Source organism: Ochotona princeps, chromosome 14 (assembly GCF_030435755.1).
Source record: "Ochotona princeps isolate mOchPri1 chromosome 14, mOchPri1.hap1, whole genome shotgun sequence".
Lineage (NCBI taxonomy): Eukaryota > Metazoa > Chordata > Mammalia > Lagomorpha > Ochotonidae > Ochotona > Ochotona princeps.
The window spans coordinates 26,923,041-26,948,856 of NC_080845.1; the positions used below are offsets into that span (position 1 = coordinate 26,923,041).

The window sequence follows — 25,816 nt, forward strand, 5'->3', positions numbered from 1 at the left end:
AGAGAAGGAGAGACAAACAGAAAGATCTTCAGTCACTGGTTCATTTCCCAAGTGGCCCTAAGAATCAAAGCTGAGCTGATTCAAAGCCAGGAGCTAGGACTTCTTCCAGGTCTCCCATGTGAGTGTAGGGTCCTAAGGCTTTGGGCCACCCTCCACTGCTGTCCCAGGCCATAAGAAGGGAGCTGGATGGGAGGTGAGGCAGCTGGGACATGAACCGGCACCCATATTTTATCCTAGTGTGGGCAAGGTGAGGATTTAGCCACATAGCCAACACACCAGGTCCTCAAAATATTTTTCATAATCGTTTATAGAATACAAAGACAGGAGATCTAAACGAGACACTGTAAGGATTTTCCCCAAGTGGTATATAGACCACTGTGTTCAACAGAGACAAAATTATTAGTTTTTTCAAATGTACAATTTTGTGTCAAAGTTAATCATATCCTGGGCCATAAAGAACTCCCCAAGAATAATGCTCCCCAGCAAAGGTATTCACATTACAATCCATGGAACTTGTGAATATGTGCATAAGGTTGCTAATCACTAGATCTTGAGATGGGGAAATTAGTCTCCACTATCCATGGAGGCCTGACACAATAATAACCGTCTTTACAAACAAAAGATGGAGGAAAAGAGAGTTAGAGTCAAAGTAATACAATATAAGAAAGTCAAGCAGCCATTGAGGCTTTGAAGTAGAAGGAATGGGGACATGAGCCAAGGAATGTTGGTATCCTCTAGTAGCTGGAAAAGTTAAGAAATAAACTCTCTCTTGCATCTCCAAAAGAAATGCAGCTTTGCTAACAACTTGACTTTTTAGCCCAGTAAGACCCATATTGGACTCCTGACATGTGGAACGGCAAGATAACAAATTTGTGTTGTTTTAACTCAATTTGTAACAAATTGTTACAGTACCAATTGGATACTCATACAATCAACTCAAAAAATAATGAGAGAATACAGTTATAAATAATCTATCGGTCAATACAGTAAATAAAATATCAATTTAAAATATTTGAAGTGGACTACAATGAAAGCATAACTTAAACTGATAGAACACAGCTAGAGTTGTGTTTGTACAAAACATGCTTAACAATATATTGTCTCTTTGTGATTAATATTATTTGACATTAACCTGGGTATGATTCTGCAAAATTCTTAGCAAAGAGAAATGTAAGAAAATTCTTAGGAAATACCACACTCAGTGGTAAAACACTGGAAACTTGTGCTCCGAAAAGTCAGAACGACTTAAGGAATTAAGGATGCAAACTATAATCAATCCTATACACCATTACATTGGAGATCCTAGCTTGTCCAATAATCTAAGATAAAGAAATAAAGTCCTAAGAACTAGAAATGAAGAAATCAAAGCATTATGTTCCAGATACCATGATTGTTTCTGTAGATAATCCAATCAATGCACACAAAAATTAGTAGGCCTAGGAAATAGCCTAGTGTATAGAACTGTAAAACAGCTTAAATGCAATTGTAAAGTGAATTTTAGCTCTATGTTGTCTACATACAAAATTAGCAACTTGGTTAAATATAGAGGGCTGTATAAATGATAATTTGGTTTTCTTGTGCAGTGGGTTAAGCCCCTGCTTGGGACACTCCATCTTATACTAGATTCCCTTTTCAGGTCTTCATTATTTTGCTTCTTGCTACAACACATTCCAGGAGGCAGCAGATGATAGTTCAAGCATGTGCCTGCCCACCATGAGACCACGATGCAGTTGCTGGCTGTTGGCTTTGGCCTGGCCCAGCCCTGGCTGTTATAGGCATTTCAGAAATGAACTGCGGAAGGGAAGGTCGTTCTTTCAATCATTCTCTCAAATAAATCTTTTCAAAAAGTTGTATTGTAAATAATATAAGGACAAGGATCATGCTTCATAATTTTAAATTATGTTTAATTTATGTTTACATATAGTAACAATCTTGATGAACATATACTGACACTGGAGAAAAAAAAGAAAGAAATGAAACATTTGTCTGGCCACTTTCTCCCATACCTCGAACCTCCCAATCCTGATTGGAGGCCCACACGGGTATGCATCCCTCTCAACTATGTAATCAACATCAAAAAACTTCAAATTTAAAAAAAGGAATTAATAATTTGGAACTGGTACAATGGGGTAACAGGCCAATCCTCAACCTGCAGCACTGGCATCCCAAATGCATTCCAGTTCATGTTCCCAGCTGCCCCACTTCCAATCCAATTCCTTGCTGGTGGCCTGGGAAAACAGTGAAGGATGCCTCAAGGCCTTGGGCCCCTACACCCACACGGGAGATCTTAGGAAGCTCTTGGTTCCCAGCTTCAGAGCAGTATGGCTCTGGCTGCTGCAACCATTTGGGAAAGTGAACCAGTGGATGGAAGCTCTTTCTCTGTGTTTTTCCTGTTCGCTCTCTCTCTCTCTCTCTAGCTTTTTTAAACAAATAATAAATCTTCAAAAGAGAATTAAATAACTAAACCAACAAAAAATCTACTTGCTACGTTGAAATAAATCGATACATTATTACATAACTGAGAAAAGTACAGGTTAATAATTATCATTAAGAAGCCTGTTTGGTAGTCTCATAATCATGTTTATCTACCATTTGTTACTTTGCTTCAGTGATATCACTTAGGGGAAATTATTCTGAGGTTTAAAAGAAGAAAAGTAAGTCACAGAGATGATTATTTCAACATTGTGTGTGATAATTTAACTTTCCAGCACTATTCACGCAGTATCTAAACTTCATGAGTTTCAATTTCCTCATCTATAAAATAGGAAAAACAGTAGTAACTTTAGCATTGAATGAAAACTGAATGAGCTGTTAAACATAAAGCTCTTAGGACTTTGGCATATTAGACTCCTTGATCATGAAAAAAAAAGATATAAATATGGTGAAAATGATGCTAATTTTAGGTAAAATTGTAATTATGCTCAAGTACACATACCATGTGCATCTTTTACAAAAGGTAAAAATTATTCCCAATTTAGTCTAGGACTATTAAATTATCTATAGATATGGATGAGGACCAAAAAAGAACACAGACAGAGAAGAATCAAAATTAATAGGCATGTAGGCAATCTCTTCATTTGGAAAGCTGTTGTGTCACTTGAGTTTACCACAAATAAGGAATGCTCTAACTACTATGGAACTAATTTGATACAGAAAGACTCAGAATGTCTACCTCTTTGTCTTGAATATTAGGGTCTGCGTTATTTTCCATGAGCACTGCCATGCAGTTGATATATCCTCCATATGCAGCACACTGTAACGGGGTTCTTCCTGCATAATCTTGCACATTTGGATTGATCTTGTTTTCTATCAATATCTGGCAAACGTCAGCATTGCCACCTAGTGCTGCCCAATGTAAAAGTGAATGCCCATCTTGGTCAACCAGGTCTACTCTTGCACCACCTGGGAAAGCAAAAATATAATGAAAATGTTTTATGTAGCACTTAACAAAAAGAACAGAAATTAAATTGTTTATTTTATATAAATGCTCCCACATATGCAATGTCCACTTCATATTTTAAGATAGATACGGCAAGTAAAGAAATCACTCCTCTTTGACATAAAATGGAAGATAAGCAGGCACAGTGACTTTTCGAAAACCAAACCACTACCAGTGGGTAAATTTACAAATAGAACTGGAGGTTCCTGAGTTGGGTGTTCTTCCCTTCAGCTTTCTGCCTGTGTTACATGGTTGTTTGCCACTTAAAGCTTTATTGCAGACAGACCATGCAAATATCCCTACCTTCTGAGAGTCCTCTATGAACTAACCTTTGATAAGTGTCTGAATCACATCCTTGTGTCCCATCTCACAGGCTCGGAAAAGTGGAGTATGTTTCATGACATCAACAGCATCTACTTGAGCATTGTTTTCCAATAATAACTTCACAGTGCTGACGTGGCCGGAAAGGGCAGCTGCGTGTAAAGCTAAAAGGGAAGTAAGAAAAAATGACAAACTTTCAAATAATGACTTGACTTTATTCTTATTATTTTTATTTGAATGGGAATTCACAATTTGTTATTGGTGGAAGTCTCTTCTTAGGACTGGTGTGATGGCTCCATTGGTTAATCCTCCACTTACAAACACGGACATCTCCTATGGGTGCCAGTTTGTGCCCTGGCTGTTCCAATTCTTGCCCAGCTGCCTGCTTATGGCCTTCAAAAGCTGCAGAGGATGGCCCAAAGCCTTGGGACACTGCACCACATGGGAGACCTGGAAGAACTTCTTGGCTCCTGGTTCCAAACTGGTTCCTTGCTTTGGACTGGCTCAGCTCCAACCATGGCGACCAATTGGGGACTGAATAGAAGATCTTTCCATTTGTCTCTCCTTCTCTCTGTAAATCTGCCTTTCCAATAAAAACAAACATTTTGGAGGGAAATGTAGTGAAAATTAATATGTACATAGCTGGAAAGAGAGAGAAATACTCATGCATGCACTACAGGGATGGATTCACAACAAAATGACTGATAATCTTCTACACTGTTGGGAGACAGCTCAGTGACAGTATGATGGATTTGTGAGAATTCAGGAAAGACACCCACTGTAAGTCTGGAGGGTAGAACAGAAAGGAGAAGAGATAACTTGGGGAGGGGGACAGGAGACCCCAATGTCTATTAAACTGTATCATAAAACAACAACAACAACAAAAATAAATAAATAAATAAAGATGTAATTCTAGGGCCTGGCATGGTGGCCTAGCAGCTAAAGTCCTCGCCTTTAATGCTGATTCACTCTTCAAGTGACCATCATGGCTGGAGCTGAACTGATCCAGAACCAGGAACCAGAAGCTTCTTCCAGGTCTCCCACGCAGGTGCAGGGTCCCAAAGCACTGGGCTGTCCTAGACTGCTTTCCCAGGCCACAAGCAGGGAGCTGGACGGGACGTGGGGCAGCTGGGATACTTAACAGTGCCCCAGCACATGCAAGGTGAGGATTTTAGCCACTGAGATACCACACTGGGCCCCAAATAGACAAATCTTATTTAAAAAGTATCTTCTTAATGGTAGGAAAAGTACAAACCTATAAAAAGGAGCTCATCTTCACAGAAGAGAAATGACAAAAAAGCATCTCTGATGTATAACAAAATCCTCACAGAAAAAAGAACCCAATAGCTAATGAAATGATCAAGCAATTATGTCTGAACCCCAACCCTAGTGCACACCAGAAAGGCACTCCCAGCGCAAAGGATGCAACTGTCTTTGCCCACATCTTGTCTCAATACAAGAAAAAGTTAACCAAAAGACAATGTTAATGGTAAATAGCAGACCACATGTTAATGGGAACTGCAGAAAAAAATGAACTGTTGAGATAATTTGTAAAGTCAATGTCCAATGCGTGCACAGCATTTCCTGTAGGAAACTTGAGATCTGCTATGAAACTCTGATAAAGAAATACTTTCAAATGATTTAGTATTTCTTATAAAATAAATTTTGTTTATATCCTGCTGCAAAATAAATTTTAAGGTGCGGTGGTGTGGTGGTGTTGGTATTAAAGGAGATTATTAGGTACATCAACAGTTTTGGCAGACAAGATCTTTTATGACAATAGGTAGGTACAAATGGCTTTTAGTATGTTTCTGTAAATTAAAAAAGTTTGCACTGAGAAACTTGTTATGTCACCTTGTTGGGATGTGATTTTCCTCTTTCTAATATGAAATTAAGAAATACTACACAAGGCAGATATGTTCAAGTTGCCACTGAATGATAAAAAACAAAAACAAAATCTTGTGTCTTTTTTTTGGAAATGTTCCTAGTCACTTTATTTTCTACATTTTATTATTATTATTATTATTTCTATCATTTTATGATACAGTTCCATTGGCTCCTAGTATTTTCCTTATCCCAGCCCCAATTCCTCCCCCCCAGTTCCTCTATATCATTACTAAAGTATAGTTCTTCATACACAGTCATATGTCCATCATTGCGGGTGAGGACAATGGCAGAGTCTCCAGAATCCTATTGTCAAGATATAGTAAACAGTTTCATTGTAAGTCCATCTCTGTCTGGAAGTAGAAATGCATACTACATTGTATCCTCACATCTGGATATGTTAGTCTCCATTTCACAGCTACTGTACGTCCCCTTAAATGAAAAGTCATATTACAAAATCAACAATAGAAAGAAAAATGGAAATTCACAATACCATGAAGTTAAATGACACGTTACTAGATATGACAGTCTCCATTACACAGCTACTATACATCCCCTTAAATGAAAAGCCACAAAATAAAATCAACATCAGGAAGAAAAAAGAAATTAACACCACCATGAAGTTAAATAACATGCTACTGAATGATTAATACGTAACTGAAGAAATGAAAATCAAGAACCTTATTGAAGAAAATTATGCTAGTGCATGATCTACGAGTCACTGAATGATTTAATCAGAAGAAAGTGTTTTGAAGAGATGAAACTAACAGAAAACATCAAAACCCATGCGATACAGTTTCCGCTGGTTTTTGTTGGTGAAGTGTGTCTCTTCTAGACAATAAATAGATGGGTTTTGTTTTTCAATCCAGTCTACTAATCTATGACGTTTGATTGCGCTTAAGCCATTTACATTCAGAGTTTATGTGTATGGGTGGTACTTTGGTCCTGTCATTTTAGGAATGGGTTGTTCATTGGTTTAGTCTTCTGTTGTCATTTTACTGGGATGTTCTTCCCATTTGCCTTTGGTTTTGGTGGGTGTTATTCCTCTTCTCTGTCAAGAGAACATCTTGAAGTATCATTTGTAGGGCAGGTTTGGAAGAGGCAAATTTTTTTAACTCTTCTTTACTGTGGAAGAATTTTATTTCATTTTCAAAGACAAAAGAAAGCTTTGCTGGATATGTTATCCTAGGCTGACAATTTTTTTCTTTTAGAATCTTGAATATGTCACTCCATTCTCTTCTTGCCTATAGAGTTTCCTGTGAGAGATCTTCTGTGAGTTTAATTGGTATTCCTTTATATGTCAACTGAGTTTTTTCACGTGCACATTTAAGGATCTTTTCCTTGTGTTCAGTTGAAGAGAGCTTGATGATCATGTGTCATGGTGAAGATTGCCTTTTGATCAAGCCTGTTGGGAGTTCTGTGCCCCTCCTGGATGTTGTTTCCCAATTCTTTCTCTAGATTAGGGAAATTTCCCTTTATTATTTCATTAAATACATTTGCAAACTCAGCTTCTCTTTCTGCACCCTCTGGGACTCCCATAACTCTTATAGTTGGCCTCTTAATAGTGTCTTTCAATTCTTGAATACTTTTTTTTGCCTGATCCAGCTCTGCTTCCAGCTTTTTGTTTGCTTCCCCCGATGACAGGAAATATCTGCCAATTCTGAGAGTCTTTCTTCTGCTTGCTTCATTCTCTTTGGAGACTCTCCACCTTGCAAGTGCCAGTATCTGATATGTGTGCTGGTTTGTGTTCCAGCTGTTCCACTTCCCATCCAGGAGTCTGCATATGGCCTGGGAAAGCAGAGGATAATGCCTATAGCTTTGGGACCCTTGACATGCATGGGAGACCTATCTTATGGCTGCTGGATTCAGATTGGCTAAGTTCCAGCCATTTAGTGAGTGAACCAGTGGACAGAAGATCTTTCCCTCTCTGTCTCTCCTGTCTTAAAAATCTGCCTTTCAAATAAACATGAACAAATCTTAAACAAAAAGTTGAGTTGTTAACCTTTTTTTTTATTAAAGCATCTTCTGAAAGCTCTTGATAGAAGACTTGAAGCTTTTAAGTCACTATTGACATGCCAACCTATCTCTAATGTGGGAGATTCAGGATGCAGCAGTGCTACTCAAATCTGAGGAAAGATCATAGCAAATCAGACTCACAAGAACATACACAGAACAATGTATTCTGTGAAACATAATTCTAAACTTTTGAAAATACAATAATTACCATACAGGCATGATTTTAAAGTATAGGTTTATGTTTTTACAAAAACATACAAGACCAGAAGAGTTTCTATATCAGAGAGAAATCAAAGTTTTAAACAAATACTAATTTTAGCCACAAAGCTTGGAAGAAATAAGGCCTTTGAAGTGAATAGCCTGGAAAATCCAAACTGACAAGGTGCAGATTAAACTTAAACAGATCAGAATTAGGAACAAGGATTTCAGGTTAGTACTTTGTAAACGTTACAGCATCATCTAGATTTACAGCTGGAATGAAAATAAACAGAATCTGTCCACCATTTCTTACCTGTGCCTCCATATTTGTCTGTCATGTTAATATCAATGTCAGATTTTAAACTCAGCATGGTCCTAAGGACATCATCACTGCCTTTGCCAGCGGCCCACATAAAAGATGTTCTTCCTTCAAGGTCTGAATCATCTTTCACTGAAGGATGTTTTAAAAACACTTTAACTGTTTCCTGTAAGAAAATTTCATTAAAAAAATTGAGACTATAGGGATCATGTTCTATGGTAATGAAGCCACTACTGTATGTGACTTTCACTGACAAGAAAGGTATTTACATCTTTGTATGAATGCCACAATTTCTGCTGACAACAGTAGTCCTCTGTCCTATATTGGCAGTAGACTCTGTAATACTTTAAAAGTGTCTTTTAAACATAAAAAAAATGTAAATGACCATCCTCAATTAAACTTGAGGGTGAAGTCACTGGTGAAGTAACAAAAGACTCAATACTATTCAACGTCATGATGAACACTAAAATATGTTTTCTTGGGGCTGGTGTTGTGCCATAAATGGTTAAACCATTGCCTATAATACTGGTTCAAGTCCCAGGAGCTGTACTTCCAATCCAGCTCCTTGCTAATGTACCTGGGAAATCAGTAGGGGATAACCCTAGTCCTGGGGCCCCTTCACCCTTGGGAGACCCAAAAGAAGCTCCTGATTTCTGGTGTGGCCTGGCTTAGCCCTGAAGGTTGTCACCATTTAGGGAATGAACCAGTAAATGGAAGATCTTCTTCTTCTCTCTCTCTGTAACTCTGCCTTCCAAACAACAACAACAACAAAATAACCTTTAAAAAACATGTTTTCTTGGACACTTAAAAAAAAAACTAATTAATGAATTACTTTCTTAATTTTGATAATCTTTACATAGTTGATTAGGGTACAAAGGCTCAAGGGCTACAGGAAAGTGGGTAATAACACTGTTTCCACACTAATATATTTTTTTTTCCTGGGGTTAGGGGAGAAACAAAGGGAAAAGTCCCACCCAGCCTCCCACCCATCCCAGGTCCCTGATGTGAGTGAGGCGTGCTCTGAGGGTCCTGCTCAAGCAGTTTTGATAGTTCAACAGTTCTGAATTGCTGCCAATCTAGCCATTCCAAGCATGATGAAATCTCTTCAGAATCCACTGGCTGACATAGTCTCTTCATGGTTGGGGTTCTGAGATTAGTAGTTCAGTTGGAGGGATCTCCAAAGAAACTTGGCCTGAGGTGTTCCCAGACCTGGTTCTTGTGTGTGCTTGCCAGTACAAGGTCTGGCACAGTCTGTCGCCCCAATCAGCTTATGCACATGCTAGTTGTTGGAATTGCTGGGTCGGTTCTGTTTCTAGTCCTGTCTTCCACGGGGACCAATGGTTGTTGCAGTCCAGCGCAATCCTGCCCACTTCATACTCGGTCCTCCCGCCAACCAGTGGGAGCTGCAGCCTAGTTGGGGCGACTCCCCATAACCCCAACAGGCCTGCCCCCTACCCTGGCTCCCATGTATGCCAGTATGTACCACAGACTTGTTCAGTCTGTCTTGGACAATTTTCATGCAGACACACACACACATACACATTCAGGCATGCCTCTGGGGGAAGAGGGATGTTTCTATAGTTTTTGTCATTGTTTTTCTTCTTTTTTTCCTGTATTTCATTTTTTTTTTATTATTAGGCAAAGGAAGCATTTCTTGGGATAATTGTTTACAATGTCTTCCCACTTGTTTCTTACTCCCATTAGTGCAGTTAGTTTGGCTCTGGTATTTGCAATTTGTTAAATTTCGAGTCTAAGACCGGTGTTCAAGGTCATGATATTTCATTTTACCTTTGGAAGTTTAGTTTTTTTAAAGATTTATTTATTTTTATTGGAAAGGCAGATATACAAAGAGGAGAGACAAAGAGGATCTTCCGTCCAATGATTCACTCCCCAAGCGACTGCAATGGCTGGAGCTGAGCCAATCCGAAGCCAGGAGACTCCTCGGATGAAGTGGGCACAGGGTACCAAAGTCTTGGGCCGTCCTCGACTGCATTCCCAGGCCACAGGCAGAGAGCTGGATGGGAAGCAGGGCCGCCGGGATTAGAGCCGGCGCCCATATGGGATCCCAGTGTGTTCAAGGCAAGGATCTTAACCACTACGCTATCATGCCGGGCCCAGAGTTTTTTTTAAATATGTAATTGAGATAACATCACCTGTCCTATAGACTTGTGTTAAATTATAGAGTTCTAATTTCCACAGATTGACCAGACAAGACCAAGTGAATTTTAAAAATCTATTTGTGATAAGAAAAGCTCCTCCTCAAAATACTACTTTGTATCTTTCTGAGACGCAGGGAAATAACAGAAGATAAACTGCTTAGAAATGTCAACCAGAACTGTAGCCATCTTTGTTCTGGATACTACAGTAAGAAAGCTGTAGAAATAACAGCAATCTAAATATTTGGTAGAACATCTGGAGAGGTTATTAAGATCACTAATACTTTACAGATGACAGTGTCATAATTTAATGAATCCAAGGTGTTCCCTATGCACACCTGTGTTGAAGGAAGCAAAATCAACTATGACCACTTTAATGAATGTCTCTTTGGACGAATCTCTGGGTCTTGGTGACCATTTGGAATCAGGTAGCTGGTGTAGCCTTGACAGTACAACTTCGAACAAGTAAAAGATGAAAAAATGCTTTTAAACTACTACAAGCTGCAAGGAGAGTTATTGGTAATATTCATTATTTTTGGAAGTAATTCATGTCTTTGTTTTTTCAGCTGTATCAAAAACAGCTGTCAAAGTAGTAATAATTAGAATACGTTTAATTTTTTGAAAACTTGCATATGCCAAGAACTACAGTAGGCCCCTGGTATACATTTGCTTTGAGATTTACAATTATCCTAGAAGAAAGGGTGTTAATTACCCACATTTTGCATATGAGGAGATTAACTCTGAGAAAATTATGTAATACACAACTAGCAAACTGCACAATCAGGAGTACAGCTTTGTCATACTGCTTTTAGGGCAACTAAAGACTGCTGAACAGTAAAGATGTCTTTAGTGTCATAAAAGTAAGTAACAAAAAAGATGAAGTATATTTACTTAGCATACAACAAAATGATAAAATGAAAGTTAAAATAAAAGCTTCATATAATTTTACAAAAACTCTGTCACTTGCATCAGACTGAACAGCATGAGCCACTGTTAAGAATAATTTTAATACAAATCCAGACAAATGAGTACATGTAAAACTGGTGAAATCTGAAAAAGATGGGTAGATTATACTAATGTTAATTTGTTTATATTGCCCTAAATGCTACTGTTAGAATAACTGGGTGAAGGGTAGATAGACTCTTGCTGTATGACTTCTTCTAACTTCATATAATTCCACAACCATAACAAAATAAAAAATTTAGTTGGAAAAAAAGAATTGCCTTGTTTTACTTACAGCAAAGTTACTCTGAGCTGCATAATGCAGGGGTGTTGCACCTTGGCTGTCAGATGGGATAGTTCCAGACTTATTTCTTTCTAAAAGGAGATGGACAATCTGCGCATGGCCTGAAACCAGACACAACCAAGTAGTTATCATACACAAAGGAACTAATCAATTTATAATGAATTTAAAAGAAGACCATAATGAAATATTCAAAATGGTTTCTGCCTAACAGTACCACTGCTACCTCTTCTAAACTCACTAGACTACTAAGACAAGGTAGAAGTGAAAACAGCAAGAACCTAGTACTTCAGACAGGAAGTAAACAACATTAATAACTGCCAGACTGAAAGAAAAAGAAAACTACAGTAGGTATCATTATCTCTTTGCAATTCCCTGGTTTCACTTGATAAAGGTGCATGTCACAAAGAGAATATGTTTTAGAGCCAGGCTCTCCTAGCCTTCACAGTCCCTGTTCTCAGGGGTCCACTGCCCAAGACACTTAGAATTGCACACTGCTCTCTTCAGGTGGAAAAACAATACAATCTCTCTTATTTATGAGTCCTAATCATCTCCTCTAACTCCATCTTTCAGTCTTTTAACATCTAGGCATTGATCTCAAATTCCAGGACAAAAAAGGTGTTATGAGGTAGTTGCTAGGACAATACTTTGCAGAGCATTCTGGAAAAGGTGGTTTTCACCAGTGAAGAACTGTAGAAAAGACCAAGAATGAGTGAACCTGGTCATCATATATGTAGGAAGCATGGATTTCATTCACTCTATTGCTTCAATGCTCTGGGGCACTGGGCAATGATGCATTAGCAAGCACACACTGCATGGAAGCCAGGCAGAAAAAGAAATCTGCATGGCCATTCTGCTCAGTTATAGGTTCTGCAAACATGGTTTAAGATGCAGTTCTCCATAATTCAAAGGCAGGATCAAAGGCAAACTATACATAGAGTTCCCTTAACACATCTCTTCTTCTTTCAGGAACACAGAGAAACATTTAGTAAAGACACTCTAAAAACATACATCAGGACAGGCTGAAAAAGAGCGTCGTTAAAGATAAAGAGCATACCTCTGAAAATGATCTACAGAAGGATCCAGAGGAACACTTCAGGAATCTGGCTTCCTCGACTAAGTACAAAAAGAGATGCTTCTATGAAAGAGAAACAGAATATCCTAAGAAGAAAAGAGACTAAAATACAAAGGCAACAGAAGAAGGTGAAAAGAAAACAGGATGGGATAAAAAGAAAAATGGATGAAAGAAGGAAATAAAAATGTCATCTAAAATATATCCACAGAGGAGACAGAAAGAAAGCAGAATTGATGGAACAAAAAAGTCAATTTAGTAATGTGAAGACAAATTTACCATGAATGCCTGAAATCTAGAGAAAAGGAAAAAGTAACACACCTTGATGTTGAAAAGGAATCTAAATAATCACCGTAAATCTGATTATAAAACTAAATGCAACAAAAACCACATTCAAAAAGACAATGACCAAGATAATAACTGGAAGCCCAGATTACATTAACAGTTACTCCCAGAGCCAAGTGTGAAACAGTGCTTCATTCTTTTTCTCAAACAGGTAAGAATCAACATGTGTTAGTTTTACTCATGACTTTAACTCAGGCTTAAAAAAGGTTTTTGTAATAAATACAAAAGAAATATAGATAGAATCTCAGAAGCCTTTCTAAAGCATTAGGCAATTAGATACTACCAATGGTACTACCATTCCTAGTACAAACAGCAGAAAGCATAAAACAAAGCAAACAGGAAACATAATCCCCCAAACTAAGAAAAAATCTGGAGGCTGATGTTGAGGTATATCCAATAAACCTGCCACTTGCAATGCTGGCAACCCATGTGGGCATCTGTTTAAGTCCCAGACGCTTCACTTTTGATCCAGCTCCCTACTACTGCACCTGGGAAAGCAGCAGAAGATGCTCCAAGTGCGTGGTCTCCTGCACCCACTGGGAGACCTGGAAGAAGTTCCAGTCTCTTGGTCTTTGTCTGACTCAGCTCTGGCTGAATTTCCAGCTATTTGGGAATGAACCAGTAAGATCTCTTTGCTTCCCCCTGTCAGTTTGTAACTCTGCCTTTCAAATAAATATCACAAATCTTCAAAAAGCGTAATAGTAAAAACTGAAAATACTATTAAAAAATCAGGATATCAGGGAAAAAAGAGTTGAATTATTATCTTTAAAACTATTCAATTTCCCTCAAAAATCTAACACAAAAACAAACAATACAAACATATATGTTCTCTCACATTAAAAAGTTACCCAGGTCAGAAAATCAAATATGATATTAGCATACGCATGAAACTAAAGTGCTCTCTTCAAAAATATAGGCAGTTGCTTACTACATTTATAGTAAAAATTATGAGAGAATGTTGTAATTAAAACCAATTTTATAAGACAGCACCTCCTGTTACTAAAATATAAGCATAAAATAGAGGGGTTTATTTTACAAAATCATTCAATATGTCAATTCTAAATTAAAATAATTAAAAAGGATGTGGAAACCAGAGGGGAAGAGAAGTCAGAAATCTTCCTACACTCGGTTCCTCCTATTGCTGGATCTTTGTTTTATATACAACTTACCTAACAAAGCTGCCCAGTGAAGTGGGGTTCGAAACAAATTATCATAAGATGTGATATTGCAGCTTTCATAGGAGGTCAAGACGTCAACCACTGTCACATTTCCATCAGCAACTGCAAAGTGAAGAGGTGTCCGACCCTCATAGTCTTGCCAGTTCAGTAAAGACTCTGTTGGAGCAGCATCCTGTTTCAAAGGAACCAGACATTCCTTGATGAATTAAGCTTGGCATAAGCATTAACTGAACAAATTTCTTAGCAAGTAATCTACATTCTCTATCAGCATGAGTAATAAATGTAAAAAAAAGTATGTGGTCTAATTCTTAAGTTTTTTTTCACTTTCAATTGCAGAAACAAATATGAGAACATTGCACAGTGCTTATCCAGACCAAACAGGAGTCAATATCATGCCTAATGTGCTTTTGTACCTGTTTTGGGTTCAGCTACAGCTGTATGTTCTGCACTTTTGTATATATCAAGACATTCACAAATAATACATACGTTTTGTATGTGTGCTTTCAATATTTTCATTATGGTAGTATTTATGTTCTTAGGTAACTTATTTCAACACAATACTTTTGGGTATCTATGCTGGCTTTAGTTCATTTCTGCAGGTATATGAATAAACCACAGTTCAGCTATCCACTCTCTTACAGAGGGATATTGGGGTTATTCTTGCTTTCTTTTTTCACTGTTGCAAATAATGCTGCTTTGAATGTGTTCCTTTTACAAGTCTCTTGTAGCACATGTGTGAAATGTTTCTCTGAGCTTTAGGAGAAAAGAGAAATGCTATGCTGAACCACATCTGCACTTCTGCATTCCTCCGGGTATTGTCGAATTGCTACCCAAATGGAAACAGCACTGAGCATACTCATGACAACTTGTTAAAGTTTTTATCTCTCCACATTCTGGCACCAAGTAATCATTTGATAGTGTGATGCTTACCACATGCTTTACTCTTTGGATATGAAAGACATTTCACTGATGTTTTAAGTTGTGACTCTTTTATGAATGAGTTAAGATTTAAAAAAAATTACATGTTTATTGATGATTGAGCTTATTTTTCTGTAGTGACAGTTCAGAACAATTACTCATTTTTCTATTACTGGATCTTTGTGGCAAACATTTTCATGCATTGCTTAATTTCCCTATTAGAATAAAGGAATTACTCCCTCAGCTGCTAGGGAATGCTATCAGCAGAAGATAATCCACTGTCAATTGCTGGAACTGATTCAGCTAATGAGTGACCTTACCTAATTAAGAAATATGGACACTGACTCTACAAATAAACGCAAGAAGCATGGAGGTAAATAACCCAGAAGAGGCTTTGGAATGTGACCCACTGGAATACACTTGGCTCGGGCTGGGGCAGACCAGGCTGAGTCGGTTCACGTCATCCACTGGCAAGCCCAAGTGCTGAAACTGTGTGGGGGCCTGGCCGGGTTTGGTTGCGATAAAAAAAAAAAAAAACAGTACAAAACACAAAATGCCAAGGTGAAATGGCCTGTGCTAGTAGGGAATGCAACACCCGACCAGCACTCCTCCCACTGGTTTAGGTGAGGGACGAGAGTGTGATGGGCAGAGCCGGGGAGAGATGCGATACTCATTGGTTCCAATAGAGGTCGGGGCTCAGAAGAGAACCAACCCAGGGGTTAAAACCATCAGCTGATCGGAGTGATGGACGGTGGCGGGCACTGTGCTTAATAGTAGTACATGTAGGAGCCTGGACTGGGAATGCCTCAAAGTTTTTTTTAGGGGGAGTCCCCTGAACAAAATGGAGGAATCAAAGCATTAATCAAAAAAAGATGGAAAATGGAGTAGATGAATCAACCACCTCAGCTTTATGCTTGCAGCGGAAAACTGGACAAGGGGAAACCCTAAGACTGACTATGTCAATCAGTGGACTCTGCACCAGCCTCATCATACCTGGACTGTTGCTGATGATATGTTGGAGCTTCTAATTGATCGAGGTGACACTCTGCTGGCTCTGCCTACAAACCTGAGAGGGCCTCCCTAAGAGGCCGTTGAACTTGAACTGGACAAGTGGGATGCTGGACTCTGCATGGCGTAAACTTTTAATTAGGGAATCTCAACGGAACTTGAGCTGTGGTTATGCATCAAGGTGAAGGAATTCATGATGGGGGAAGGGTTTGGGGTGAAGGGGGGGGAATCCCAGTACCTATGAAATTGTGTCATGTAATGCAATGTAATTAATGAATAAATGAATATTAAAGAAAAAAAATATGAAGATAAAATGAAAGAAGACTAAATGTATACTTGAATGCTGTAAAGGCAAGAACAGAGAAAATAAAGGCAAAAATATGCAACAGATAAAGAGAACTGCAGACCAACATTCCTGATGAACGTGAATAAAAAAAAATTCTCAACAAAATACTAGGTAATTGAATCCAATAGCACAACAGAAAGATCATTCACCTGGACAAAGTGGGATCTATCCCTGATATACAGGGATGGTTCAACACATGCAGATTAATAAACATGATACGTCACATTAACAAACTTGAAGAATGAAAACCGTATCATTATCTCAATAGATCCAGAAAAAGCATTTCATAAAATTTAGCATTCTTTTATGATTAAAAACCTTAAGCAAAATGGGTGTGAATAGAAGGAACATTCCTTCACACAATCAAGGCAATATAGGACACATCCATGGCCAGCAACATGCTGAACAGGGAAAAGCTGGGAAGCCTTTCCACTAGCACCAGGAACCAGACAACCAGACAAGCATGCTTCTCTCAGCATTACTGTGCAATAATTTTGGGCCAGAGCCATTTAGGCAAGAAAAAAAAAAATCAAAGGGCTACAATTTGGAGAGGAGGAAGTCAGATTCAGCCTGTTTGCAAATGACATGATCCTCTCCATGGGGGAAGTAAAACACTCCACACTAAGAGACTACTGGAACTCATTAGAGTTTGGTAAAGTTACAGGACATGAAATCAACACCCAAAAATCAGTAGCCTAGAGTACACAAAAAAAGCATAGCTCAGAAGGAGTTTGTAAGATCAATCCCATTCACTATGACCACAAAAAAATTTAAATACTTTGGGATATACTGAACCAGTGATATAGAAGATCTCTAAAATGACTATTGCAAAACATTAAGCAAAGAAATAGAAGACACCAAAAAAAAGGGAAAATTTTCCATGTTCACGCATTGGAAGAATTAATATCATCAAAATGTCCATACTATCCAAAGTACTTTATAGACTTGATGTGATTCCAATCTCAATTTCAAGGACATTATTCTCAGATCAAGAAAAAAATGACCCTAAATTCACTGGGATCAAGTGAGATCCACATTAGCTAAAGCAATCCTAAACAATAAACATAAAGTTGGAGGCATCATAATATCTAATTCCAAGATACATTACAGGGCAGTTATAATAATAATAAAAAAAGTCTTGGTATTGCTGTTAGATATACCAAGCAATGGAACAGACTAGGCCCCACAGAATTTAATACATGCATTTACAATCAACAGATCTTTGGCAAATGAGATAAAATCACTCTCTGGAGAAAGGAAACTCGTTTCAACAAATGGTGGATCTTACATGCTTAAGTATGACACAATACACCTGTTTTCCACCCTATTAAAAACCAATTCACAATGGATCAGGGAGATACATCAGACCTGAAACCATCAAATCCCTACATGGAAATTCTGCAAGACATTGGCAAAGGCAACAACTTCTTGGATAAGACCCCTGTAGCACAGGTAATACAGGCAAAAATAAACAGATGGAATGACATCAAGCTATGAAGCTTCTGCACAGCAAAAAAAAAAAAAACTCAATAAATTAAAAAAGCAATTGACAGAATGAGGAAAATAATTGCATTCTGATAAAGAATATCCAGAATTTATAAGGAGATCAATAAACAACAAAAGGAGCAACTCAGTTAAGAAATGGGCTAAGCACATGAGCAGGTATTTTTTAAAGGATGAAATGCAAATGCCCAACAGACTTATGAAAAGATGTTCAGGATCCATCAGGGAATTGCAAATAAAAACCACAATAAGTTTTAAAAAATTTACTTCACTCCTAGTTGAAATGGCTATTACCCCAAAATCAAAAAATAACAAATATGGGTGGAAAGGGCATTCTAATAACACCATTGGTGGAAATGTAAACTACTACAACCATTATGAAAGACAGCATGGAGATTTCTCAGCGATCTTAAAATAGCTCTACCATGTGAGCCAGCCATCCCACTCTTGGAAATTTACCTGTAAGAGCTAAAATCAGCATATGAAAGAGTTACCTGTAATCCCGTATTTATAGCAATTTAATTCACCATAATTAAAATATGAAATCAAACCAGATGCCTATCAACTGATGACTGGATAAAGAAAGCCAGCATTGTAACGTAGTGCGTTAAGCCACTGACTGTGATGTCAGCATCCCATCTGGGCATTGGTTTGAGTCCTGGCTGCTCTGTTTCTGACCCAGGTCCCTGCTAAGCAGACACGAAAGGCAGTGAAAGATGGTCCAAATGCTTGCACTCCTGCACCCACATGGGAGGCATTAAACAAGTCCCTGGTTCTTGGTTTCAGCCTGACCATGATGCAGCTGCTGAGGCTATTCAGGGAGTGAACCAGCAGGTGGAGGATCTCTTTTTGTCTCTCCTATTCTCTCTGTAACTCTGCCTTTCAACTAAATGAATAAATCCATTTAAAAAAGGAAGCAGGGCTACGCCTTTTAAAATGAAGAAAAGATATTATGGCATGTATTATAAAACGGATTACTATTCAGGTATAAAAAAAAGAATGAAATCCTGTCTTTTCCAACAAAATATATGTAACTGAAGACCATTATGCTGAGTGAAATAAGGCAGAACTCAAAAGATAAATATCCAAGTTTTTTCTTGATTTGTAATAACAAGTGAAATTTTGAGATTTGATTATTGTTTAGCCTAGTTACTACTAGTCCAATTTTTTTGATTTAGTGGAAGGTTAGGTTTGATTATAAGGAAGATTCAAAGTATGCCACTGTGAAAACTGAAAGAAAAAATAACAAAGAAAAGAAGAAGAGTAAATTGAGGGAAGGTAGGACAGCAGAGTGGGAAGTATAATGCGCTTAAGAAGTTGTATATATAAAGTACATTCCTTTATATGGATAAAAATTTAAAAACCAACCCAACAAAAAATAAGTGAATATACAAAAAACAAAATAAACTGAGAGACTGATAAAAATGGAAATTTATCAAAGTTGTCATTGAAGAAATGGAAATGAGCATGGGGTCTACAGAATAAATGCATAGAAAATTCCTAATGTGGTCTAAGTGCTGGCATTAAAGTGGGAAATAGGTCCACATGGTTGTTGTATGTCACTATGTGCTTTTGTATATAATGGATGCTTCATAACAATTTTTTTTCTAATAAAGACCATTGAGGACTAGCAGCACTACTCTACTCACCAGTATGCATCTGACGGTGTGAACAGCGCTTGGGTCTTTATGGTTGGTTGCCCAGTGCAGTGGGATCTTGCCTTCCACATCAGGAATCCCAATGTTGGAGTCATGCTTGATGAGCAGTTTCACATGCTCAGGGTTATTGTAGTAGGCACTCCAATGCAGAGCTGTTTGCTGTAGAATGACACCAGTGAACTTTTCCTAAGCCGTGTGAAAGGCACTGTTGTAAGAGTTCTCTATGTTTTAGCTCAAGATATCTCTGGGAGATAATGACTTATTTTAATTTGCATGTGTTTTGTGAGAAAACTGAGCACAAGAGGCCAAGAAATCTCTTCAAGGACATGAAGGTAGAAAGAGGTTGGACTCAGGTTAATCCTGACAGAATCCTTCAGAATGTGATCCACCATCATGAGAGAAAGTTAATTCACTGGTTACTACAGTAACACAGAAGTGAGAACAGCGAATAATTACCAATGATGATCTTGATACCACCTATCTGGTTATCACCATGCTCCTCAGAATCTGATAAAATGTTTTAAGAATTAATATATATCACAAAGAAGATCAATGCATTGGGAATTAGTGGATTTGAAAGCCATTCATTTTATCAAAACACAAACTTGAATTGATTAATTTATAGGATAAACTGTTAAGTATAATTGCTGATGACATATTTCATCTCAATAATAGATGTATGTAATAACACTCAACTTATTTTAGATAAAAGGTAAGCACAATCAGTCTGATCTCAGTGAATTGCTTTAAAATCTCTTCTGACGTTCTCCTCTACACACCTATGTATATCTTCCGGTTGGGAGATTTGTAGAGGCAAGTCAAAAACCATTTGATACACATTATCTCTTGTGTAGCAATGTCATCAATCCTATTTAGAATTAGATAATTTAACAAGCATGAACTAAGCTCATCTGTCTGATTAAACACTTTAAAAATCCATACATGTGTTATTCACTCAACTGTATTTATAGGAATTTAATACTAAGAATCAAAATTTAACTAATTACTGTCATTTAGTAAGAATTGCAGAACAGGAAGTTCTAAATATTTTAGCTCTAATTGCATAAAACCATATTTTTATGAACATGTATAGTTCCTATCATTTCTTCCTTTTCTCACGTTATATTGATTTATTTAGTGAAATGTAATATTATACCTGTTGAATATAATGGTAAACAGTTTGCGCATGGGAGGCTGGCATTTGGTGCAGCTAAGACACCTGTACTTAGAATACCTGTATTTTCTGGTTAAACAACTGGAATTGTAGTCTTGGCTCTTCCCACACCAGCCTCCTCTGAAAGCACACCCTGGGAGGGAGCAGTCATGGCTCCAGCAGATGTGCCTGCCACTCATGTGGGAGATCTGGAGTCACTTCCGGACTCCTGGTTTCCACCAGCTCCACATCCAGCTCTGGTGCTGTAGGCATTTTGGGGAGCAAACTAGGGAATGGAAGAATTCTTTCAGTTTGTCTCTGTCTTTTATATTAGTTTATTAAAAAAGTTTGGCTTTGTCTTTTCCATAGTTTTGCTTTTTTTTTTGTTTGTTTTTTTCCAGTAGTTATTTTTATTTTGGAAAAATAGGTATAACATAAGTTATTTTAAACATAAGTATACAGTTCAGTGGTATTAAGTATGTTGTTCTATAACCATCATCATGATCTATCTCCAGAACTTTTTTACCTTCCCAAATGAGAACGTGGTACCCATGTAATAACTACCCATTCTCACCTTCCTCCAGTTCCTTGCAAGCATCATCACAATTTCAAGTTCAATGAATTTGACAATTCTAGGGTCCTCCTGAGATGAATCATATGCTTCTCCTTTTGTGTCTGACTTTTTTCGTTTAGCATATCATTTCTCCAAAGTTCTCCAAAGACATGCTCGGCACATGTCAGAATTTCATTCCTTTTCAAGGCAGAACCGTGAGGTGGGTGTTGTGGTGCAGTGAGTTAAGCTGTGGCTTAGGATACCCACATCCCATACTAGAGAAAAAGGTCGAGTCCTGCTTTCAATCATGCTCTCTGCTTATGGACCCAGGAAGCAGTCAATAACTGCTCCATTACTTGAATCCCTATTGCCCTTGCAGGAGACCTAGATGAAATTCCTGGCTCCTTCAGCTTTGCCCAGCTCCAGCTCTTCTGTCCATTTGGAGAAGGAACCAGAGGATGGGACATCTTTCTCTCTTTCTCTGAAATTCACATCTTTTACAAAATGACTGAATTGTTTTCCATTAGGTACACAGATAGATATTCAGACATACTTGTAATTACCACATTTTGGTTTCAATGCATGCTAGGAAATAATTGATCTGATAAGAAATTTAAAAAAATAATTAGTTCCCACAGAGTTTGAATCACTGCTCTAGGCTGCATTATTGTTCTTTCTCTGTACTTGCTTGGATACTGCAAATCTGTCTTCTCTCTGCCTGTCTAGATGACCTCTCATCCATGTTCAACAACAAAAGAAAAGATACTAGAAGATACCAGAAAGTTTCTGGAGTAATGATAAAGCCCAAGAAATTTGTGACTATTGAGTCTTTGTGGATTGATTGAAGTAATTTTATTCAGTAAAATATTAATGGTACAAATGACATGAGTTGCAGTTAAAGCTGATCTCAAAGCTTCAGCTGACCCCTAAACAAACTGTAGAAACTACATAAGCAACACTGTGAAAGAATTGTTGTTATAACAATTGTGGATGTAATCCTAAGAGTTTCAAACGGAGTTTTAGAATTCTGTGATTAAGTGCCTTGTGAAAAGGAGAGGATTGCTGTTATCTAAAGATGACACTTTTTTTCTTGTAAAGAAAGATCAAGGCATCAATGAAAGCAATGACCAGTGTGTACAAGACATGAAAATTAAAGATTAGGAAAGATAACAAATCCTAGCTGCAAATGCCAGAGCATATATTAATCCTGAAATAAAGCTGGTAATTACTTTATAGCTAACATTTATTAAAAATATACTATGCATTGAGCTTTGTGCTGTGCAATTTGTATGTCTTATCTTTAATAATTTCATTATCTCTTTCTCAAATATAATACTGAGGCACAAAGAAGAATTTGCCCGAGGATGATGAAGAAGTGAGTAACAGCATCTGGGTTGAAACCCGAGAGGTTTCCAAATCCAAGAGGTTTCCAAATCCCAGGCCTTTGAACCACTTCTGCACTTAGGACACTTTGCTAGGCATTGGCTGCCGTGTATCCAACCACCTACTCTAATATGTTCATCTGCTAGATATTGAGTTTTGGAGTTACACAGCTCTGGGTTCTAGGTTTTCCACTTGGATTTTAGGTTTTACTTCAAACTTCCTGAGCTTCAGTTTTCCTGTCTTTGAAAAAAGGGATCATACTATCTACCATACATAGTTGTTAGAAGGTAAAATGATGGAATTTAAGTGAAATACTTTCTTGGGATGTATAGAGAATTGGAATTGCTCTCCTGCACATTTGAGGGATGATTTAGGTCTTTTTCCTTGAGGTTTTTGTTTCATGTCATTAAGGAAGTATTTGCTTTCTGCTCTTATGTGTCTTCAACTCTGACAAATCATTACCTTGTTTTTATCCTGGGTATCCACCTCGCCCGGTGCCATAAACTTCAGTAAAAGTGCCAAACATTTAGGGCTCTTGTGTCGGGTGGTCAAGTGTAGAGGAGTCATCTCTTCTAGATCCTTTTGCATCCAATTTGCTCTTCGTGTAAGTAAGAGTTTCATGAAACGATAATTTCCCTAAATAAATGATAAAGAAAACAGGAGACAAGAAGCAATTAACTTTGGCACCCCAGATTTTAAAAATATAAATATTATAAGTATTGTAAGCAGACTGTTAGATTCATAACATTGAGAAAAACTGATAAAAAAATATTTATAATTGTACAAGATATCAGATTTTTTTCCGTTTCTTTCTAACAGTTTTTTATGTAAATATAGTCTACAATGTGATCAAAGTTTTACTGGTCTATGGCAATATGCTTTATTATTGATAATGTTTTTAATATTTTGCTTTATGGAGATTGCTTTCAATGTACATGTTTTTCCACAAGGCTATTTTCTTTTCTTTTTTTTTTAAAGATTTATTTTTATTACAAAGTCAGATATACAGAGAGGAGGAGAGACAGAGAGGAAAATCTTCCGTCCGATGTTTCACTCCCAAGTGAGCCGCAACGGGCCGGTGCGCGCCGATCCGAAGCCGGGAAACAGGAACCTCTTCCAAGTCCCCCACGCAGGGTGCAGGGTCCCAAAGCCTTGGGCCGTCCTCAACTGCTTTCCCAGGCCACAAGCAGGGAGCTGGATGGGAAGTGGAGCTGCCGGGATTAGAACCGGCGCGCATATGGGATCCCGGGGCTTTCAAGGCGAGGACTTTAGCCGCTAGGCCACGCTGCCGGGCCCACAAGGCTATTTTCTTAATTTATCCACGAGAATAAGTGATCAGGAACCAGACTGCTAAATCAAGCAGGTTTGCACATTTTATGACTCCTGGTGTATTTTTCAACTTGTTATCTATCAGCAGCAATGTGAGGGTACATTAGTTTCAGTATCTTCTGACCAAAATCATAGCTAGTACTTATAACCAAAACATAATAAACTTGTGACATAAGGACACATGTTAAACTCTGATTTAAGAAGGAAGGAACTGAGATTCAAAGAGGCTGTTTGGATCATGTCTTCTGGTTCTTAAGCAGGAAGTGGCAAGTATTTTCAGACATAATTTAGAAACAGCTTACTCAACATTCAGGTACAAGACTTATATGGTCACTTGAACGCCAACCTGGAATTCACTGTAGGTCCATCCACCTGCAGGCCATAATCTTCCATGTTAGTTAAATCTTCCAGTATGGCAGAATCAGCCTACTATGAGAAAAAAGCTCAAGGGCTAGAGCTTTATAATATTGTGGGCCCAGGCCAACCAGTGCTCAGAAAGCCTGTGTAACATGGGAGCTTAAGACAACACACAACTTCCTAAATACAGTTTTTTTGGATTCTCCCCTGAGATCTAGTCCCTTAAATCTAATTCTGGCTGAGGGCTTTTACAGGTGTTGTATCACAGATACAGCAAGGTCAACATTACCAAAACAATATTGCATAACCAAGCTATCTGTTAATGCTCTCGATTCAAAGCATAATGTAGCTTATCTGTTTTTTTTTTTTTTTTTCATTTGCTGAGACATCTCTACAATCTTGTGCTGGTTGGAGGTTGGGTCTTTTAGTATGATGGCACATTGATTTTCTATCGTGAGTGGCTGCTGATAATAGGAAGATATTTGTTAATCAAATAAATATTGTGAATAATGTGAAGCTCTATGGCAAAGAGAACTAACTATAGCAACAATGAAGTGCAGAAGGATGAAGAAGACCTGCCAGTTTGTTTACAGGGGCCAAGAAAAGATTAACTCAGCCTATGGGTCAGGGCAGAGCTAAGAGGATACAGACAGACTCAGGATAGGGAAGAGAGGTCTGTGAGATGAACAGAAACAGAATGCACTGAGGAGTAAACTAACTCAGCTCAATTATTTCTTCTCAGAAAGACTTTCCTTAAAAAAATCTAAGTAGAAGCTATTTTAGTATTCTTTTTTCTTTAAAAAGATTTATTTATAAAGGCAGATTTACAGAGAGGAGAGACAGAGAGAAAGATTTTCCATCCACTGGTTCACTCCCCAAATGACCACAATAGCCAGAGCTAAGGCGATCCAAAGGCAGGAGCCAGGAGCCTCTTCTAAGTCTTTCATACAAGTGCAGGGGCCCAAGGCTTTGGACCATCCTCTGCTGCTTTTCCAGGCCATAAGTAGGGAGCAGGATTGAAGGTGGAGGAGCTGGGACATGAATCAGGGATCCAGGCTGGAGGCAGAGGAAGAGCCAGTAGAGCCATTGTGCTGGCTCTTTCTAGCACTCTTTATTCTAACAACTTTTTGTTTCCTTCATAGTACATTTCTCAGTTTATATTTACATATATATTTATTTTGTTTTTATTATGATTTCCCCTATACACAAACACTCCACAAAGGAAGAGACCAGCACAGTTCTTCCCACAAAATAGTTAATAAATATTATGCAAATGTTTATGTAAGTAAAAAGAAATAAAATATCTACCAGAAGTTTTTGTTTTCATGTAAAAATTCCAACTCACCGTTTCTTTATTATATTCTAAGAGCTAAAACTCTTTTTAAATAATTTAAAAGTTTTTATTGGAACGTCAGATTTACAAAGAGAAGGAGAGAC

The 25,816-nt window shown here is 37.9% G+C and overlaps 1 protein-coding gene across 4 annotated transcripts in view; it reads right to left on the minus strand.

Annotated features, from left to right (window-relative positions):
• INVS (inversin) overlaps window positions 1-25,816 on the minus strand; it is a 153,863-nt gene that overhangs the window by 44,542 nt on the left and 83,505 nt on the right. For 3 of the 4 annotated variants that reach the window (XM_058672760.1, XM_058672762.1, XM_058672763.1), the window contains exons 4-10: window positions 23,156-23,329; window positions 19,596-19,763; window positions 14,163-14,343; window positions 11,571-11,680; window positions 8,172-8,343; window positions 3,769-3,924; window positions 3,173-3,402 (exon numbers count right to left, since the gene is read on the minus strand). In XM_058672760.1, the coding sequence (XP_058528743.1) occupies window positions 3,173-3,402; window positions 3,769-3,924; window positions 8,172-8,343; window positions 11,571-11,680; window positions 14,163-14,343; window positions 19,596-19,763; window positions 23,156-23,329 (1,191 nt within the window). Of the gene's footprint in view, window positions 1-3,172; window positions 3,403-3,768; window positions 3,925-8,171; window positions 8,344-11,570; window positions 11,681-14,162; window positions 14,344-19,595; window positions 19,764-21,331; window positions 21,509-23,155; window positions 23,330-25,816 lie in introns of those variants that run through there. The other variant, XM_058672761.1, reaches the window with a different exon arrangement.